General features: G+C 42.2%; 1 protein-coding gene across 8 annotated transcripts in view; it reads right to left on the bottom strand.

Moving 5' to 3' along the window:
- LOC144978795 (liprin-beta-1-like) overlaps window positions 1-5,000 on the bottom strand; it is a 246,700-nt gene that overhangs the window by 168,945 nt on the left and 72,755 nt on the right. For all 8 annotated transcript variants that reach the window (XM_078925292.1, XM_078925293.1, XM_078925291.1 and 5 more), the window contains one exon: window positions 3,834-4,022. In XM_078925292.1, coding sequence (XP_078781418.1) covers window positions 3,834-4,022 — 189 coding nt within the window. The remainder of the gene's footprint in view (window positions 1-3,833; window positions 4,023-5,000) is intronic.

Genomic DNA, 5,000 nt, shown 5'->3' with positions numbered 1-5,000 from the left:
ATGACCTAGATAATAGGATTCAATAGTCGTAACGTCACTTCCTTCCTAATGACGCATGGTAACTTAGTAACACTGGCTCTAAACTATCGGAACAATGGCGGACGCCCGTATGAAATATTTCTCCGGCTAGCATAAAAACGCTTCCAGAGGAAAAAAAAAAACCACATAAATATGATCATCTTTTGACTTTTACACATTCTGATCAAAAGGCATATGAAAAGGGAATGAAAAGTTCTAGCCAGCATGAAGAATAAAAAGTAATGATTTTCTTTGTTTAGAACCAAGATGGCCGCCGTTGCCTGGCGGCGTGACATCGGACTATTGAATCCTACCAAAATTCCGTAGTTCTATGAATTGTTCGTAGTGGAGAGGGACATCGACGAATCGCGTGCAGCTAGGTAATTAAGATTCTGATTCATTATCACGGTCGTCCCACTAGTCTCAGTGACTCAATTCTGAATACATTGTATTCGAGGGCGGAGATAGTTGTTGAATGTGACAGCAGCCGTTGTTGTTGGTGTTTAGGCTGAAGAATCTTAATATTCTTCGTTTGAATGTTTCTAAATCTGTTGTGTTCACACATGATTCGCGAAGAGAGAGCGTTCCAGTCTTTGATAGTACGGGCTGCTGTTTTAGTGTTTTTGATTGAGTTTTTCTTTAGTCTTTACCTGAATGGTGTGTGTCTTCAAAGGGCTTTAATGATTTCTACGTGTGAATTAAACTAACACACCACACACTAAAAAAAAAAGAAGAAAAAAAATCCATTAAAGAAAAAACCCAATAACAACCCCCCCCCCCCTCCAAAAAAAAAAAATAAAAGTCTGACTCAATACAGAGACGCTAGTCCCAAATGAGTAGGCCATTGCAATTATTGTTGAGTCACTAATCAAGGGAGCGAATTAGGCAAGAAACGTATTCACTCAATCCTCCTCCCCCCCCCCCCCCCTCTTTTTTTTGTTTTGTTTTTCATCTTTTTTCACTCTCCGACGTGAACCCCCCCCCCCCTTTTTTTTTTTTTTTCTATTTTAAAGATATCTTTTCTCACTATCCGGCGTGAACATTATAGCATGTCTGAAAGCGGAATGCAACTATGGACCTAAGCATTGTTGTGTTAGTTTGGGAGTGTTTCCATTACAACAATGGGCCCCCAATGGGCCCCTAACAGTTTGGGTTATCAGACCTGCAAATAATTACAAATGAACCTCTCCCAAACAACCAAAGAATCTACCCGACGATAATATATAAAGACAAGTGGTACTACATGTGTGGCAATGTGATCTTGTGGTATGACACTCGCTTTCGGATCGGAAGGTCCTGGGTTCGAGCCTCGCTCAGAACATAGTTGAGTCCTTGGAAAAGACTCTTTACTCACATTCTCTCACCGTGTAAAATGAGTACCTGGTCGATAACAGCCTCGCTCAGAACATAGTTGAGTCCTTGGAAAAGACTCTTTACTCACATTCTCTCACCGTGTAAAATGAGTACCTGGTCGATAACAGCCTCGCTCAGAACATAGTTGAGTCCTTGGAAAAGACTCTTTACTCACATTCTCTCACCGTGTAAAATGAGTACCTGGTCGATAACAGCCTCGCTCAGAACATAGTTGAGTCCTTGGAAAAGACTCTTTACTCACATTCTCTCACCGTGTAAAATGAGTACCTGGTCGATAACAGCCTCGATCAGAACATAGTTGAGTCCTTGGAAAAGACTCTTTACTCACATTCTCTCACCGTGTAAAATGAGTACCTGGTCGATAACAGCCTCGCTCAGAACATAGTTGAGTCCTTGGAAAAGACTCTTTACTCACATTCTCTCACCGTGTAAAATGAGTACCTGGTCGATAACAGCCTCGCTCAGAACATAGTTGAGTCCTTGGAAAAGACTCTTTACTCACATTCTCTCACCGTGTAAAATGAGTACCTGGTCGATAACAGCCTCGATCAGAACATAGTTGAGTCCTTGGAAAAGACTCTTTACTCACATTCTCTCACCGTGTAAAATGAGTACCTGGTCGATAACAGCCTCGATCAGAACATAGTTGAGTCCTTGGAAAAGACTCTTTACTCACATTCTCTCACCGTGTAAAATGAGTACCTGGTCGATAACAGCCTCGATCAGAACATAGTTGAGTCCTTGGAAAAGACTCTTTACTCACATTCTCTCACCGTGTAAAATGAGTACCTGGTCGATAACAGCCTCGATCAGAACATAGTTGAGTCCTTGGAAAAGACTCTTTACTCACATTCTCTCACCGTGTAAAATGAGTACCTGGTCGATAACAGCCTCGATCAGAACATAGTTGAGTCCTTGGAAAAGACTCTTTACTCACATTCTCTCACCGTGTAAAATGAGTACCTGGTCGATAACAGCGTTGTCTCTGTCGGAAAAAAAATGTATCATCGCCTAACAGGCGTCAAGTCTAGTTCTACACGTTACGGGTTGCTATTGATCAGGGGATCCTCTCTTTATAAAGCGCTTTGAGCACGTTTAGTGGATATTACGCTCTCGCTAGATAGTGTGCGCTTGGCGAGGAAACACATCAATGCCATCCGGAAGTATAACGGACAAACCACACAAAACAATGTTTAACCATGAACTCTTATAGTCTGGTTAATAAAGATTAGTGAGAATTACTCATAAACATGGAGGCAAAAAAAAAAAAAATAAAAAAAAAAATAAAATAAAAAACACAACAAAGTCCCGAGTGACGTCAACTTCATACTATATCTATATATAGAATGCGCTTGGCCAAGGAGTTCACAACATTGCCATCCGGAAGTATAACCGACCAACACACAAACTCTGTGTAATCATGAACTTTTATAGTCTGGTTAATACAGTTTAGTGAGAACAACTCACAAACGCGGATGGCAAAAACAATAACAAAGGCCTGAGTGACGTCATCTGCATACTATATCTATAAAATCTCAATAATCATATCGTTTACCTGCTGCATGATATCGTTGGCGTCCACGATCCGTCTCTTTGTCTTCCAGTCTCCTCGCTGACAACTGGTCCTGCCTGTGCGGCTATGAGGTCTTATGGTATGACATTCGCTTTCAGATCGGAAGGTCCTGGGTTCGCGCATAGTTGAGTCCTTGGAAAAGACTCTTTACTCACATTCTCTCACCGTGTAAAATGAGTACCTGGCCGATAACAGCGTTGCCTTGCTTTATTATTGATTTTACTTATTTGATTTGTTGAAAAAATATATTCTTGTATGAGTTACATTGGCAATTGCCTAAAATAAACGTTTTTGAACTTTGAACATGTCGGAAAAAAAATGTATCATCGCCTAACAGGTGTCATGTCTCATTGTACATGTTACGGATTGCTGGTGCTCAGGGGACCCTTTCTTTGAAAAGCGCTTTGAGTATGAGCAGGTTTGGAGGATGTTGCCCTAAATTATAAAAGATCTTCTTCTTCTTCTTCGTTCCCGTCACGTCACATGGTCAGTCCGGTCTGGTGAATGAAGCCCACAGTGGTCCTGAGGTCGTCCTCACTGCCGTACAGCTTCTTTGAGTATGGGGTTGGATCAGGCCAGAAGTTCCTTCTCAACTGGTTGTACCTTGGACATTCCATTAGGACATGATGTCCATTTTCATTTTCAAGGCCGCAGTCACATTGTCCAGAGGCACCTGCTCTGGACATCCTCCACATATGTTCTTTTAACTGGTTGTGTCCAGTTCTCAGTCTGAAGATGATGACCTGTTCCTTTCTGTTGAGCACTTTGATTGGGTCATTCATGTTGTATTCTGGGTGCTTCTCTCTCCATCTCTGAGACTGGATAAATTTGGCCATTTTGTTAATTATAAAAGATCAATTTTCTTTACCTGCTGCAGGATATCGTTGGCGTCCATGATCCGTCTCTTGTCTTCCTCCATCAAGATCTCCATCTCTCGGATCTTCTCGGCCTGGGCATCAACCTGATCCGTCAGGACGGAGACTTGCAAGGTGAGACTGTGTCGGTCTTCCTCCAGGCGACGGACAGTCTCCTCGCTGTGCTGGGATCGAACATTCACCTAAAATACAACGAGTGTAAAGCAAACATATTATGTAAAGATTAAAATTATGCCCTGTCGCAACTCCACCATAAGATCCCGTCGCCTAGGCATTCCATGAAGCAATACAATATAAATAAAAAATAAAAATAAAATTCCCTTTATTCATCCCATAGGGGAAATTTTTCTCTAGAGTCTATTCCAAGGGAAGACTGGAATAACCCGCCAAGGCGTCGGCCGCTGTGCAGCGCCGCAAATTGAGCAATGCGAGGTGCCTTGCTCAAGGCCACGCAGCGCAGCGGCAGGCGATCGAACTCGGTACCTTCCGGGAACGAAGAATAAACCGTACCCCACGCTGCTCCTTATATTATATTATAGATATTATAGATAATCCATCAAACAGGATGTCTGATGTCAACAGGAATCACCCATGTTGTCACAGTGAGCAAATTGGGGGTTAATAATCTTGCCCAAGAGAAAAAAATACAAACGAAAGTGTCTGAAGCGGGGCTCGAACCTGGGACCTTCCGGATCACAGTGCAATGCCTGAACTACTCGGCCACTTTTACATGTTATGTAAAGCAATTGTAAATTATTGCAGCCAATAAGTGGATTTCCTCAGATCTTTGTAAATGATCAAGTGTTAACAATCAACATCTGCTGTGCGGCTATGTGGTCTAGTGGTATGACACTCGCTTTCGGATCGGAAGGTCTAGGTTCGAGCCTCGCTCGGCACATAGTTGAGTCCTTGGAAAAGGCTCTTTCCTCACATTCTCACCATAATCAGGTGTAAAATGAGTAACTGGTCATTAATAGCGTTGTCTTTGTCCGAAAAATTGTAACACCGCCTGACAGGCGTCATATCCCGTCTTACATGTTAAGTGTTGCTGTTGGTCAGGGGCCATTGTAAAGCACTTTGAGCACATTTAGTGGATAGTACGCTATATAAAAGCTCAATTTTTTTTAGAATTAAGAATGAAGAAGCATGGAAAAGAACAC

This window comes from Berghia stephanieae, chromosome 8, assembly GCF_034508935.2.
Source record: "Berghia stephanieae isolate SIO BIC M18660-M18661 chromosome 8, UCSD_Bste_1.3, whole genome shotgun sequence".
Classification (NCBI taxonomy): domain Eukaryota; kingdom Metazoa; phylum Mollusca; class Gastropoda; order Nudibranchia; family Aeolidiidae; genus Berghia; species Berghia stephanieae.
The sequence above is the reverse complement of the archived record's forward strand: the minus strand, read 5'-3'. Positions and strand labels throughout refer to the sequence as shown.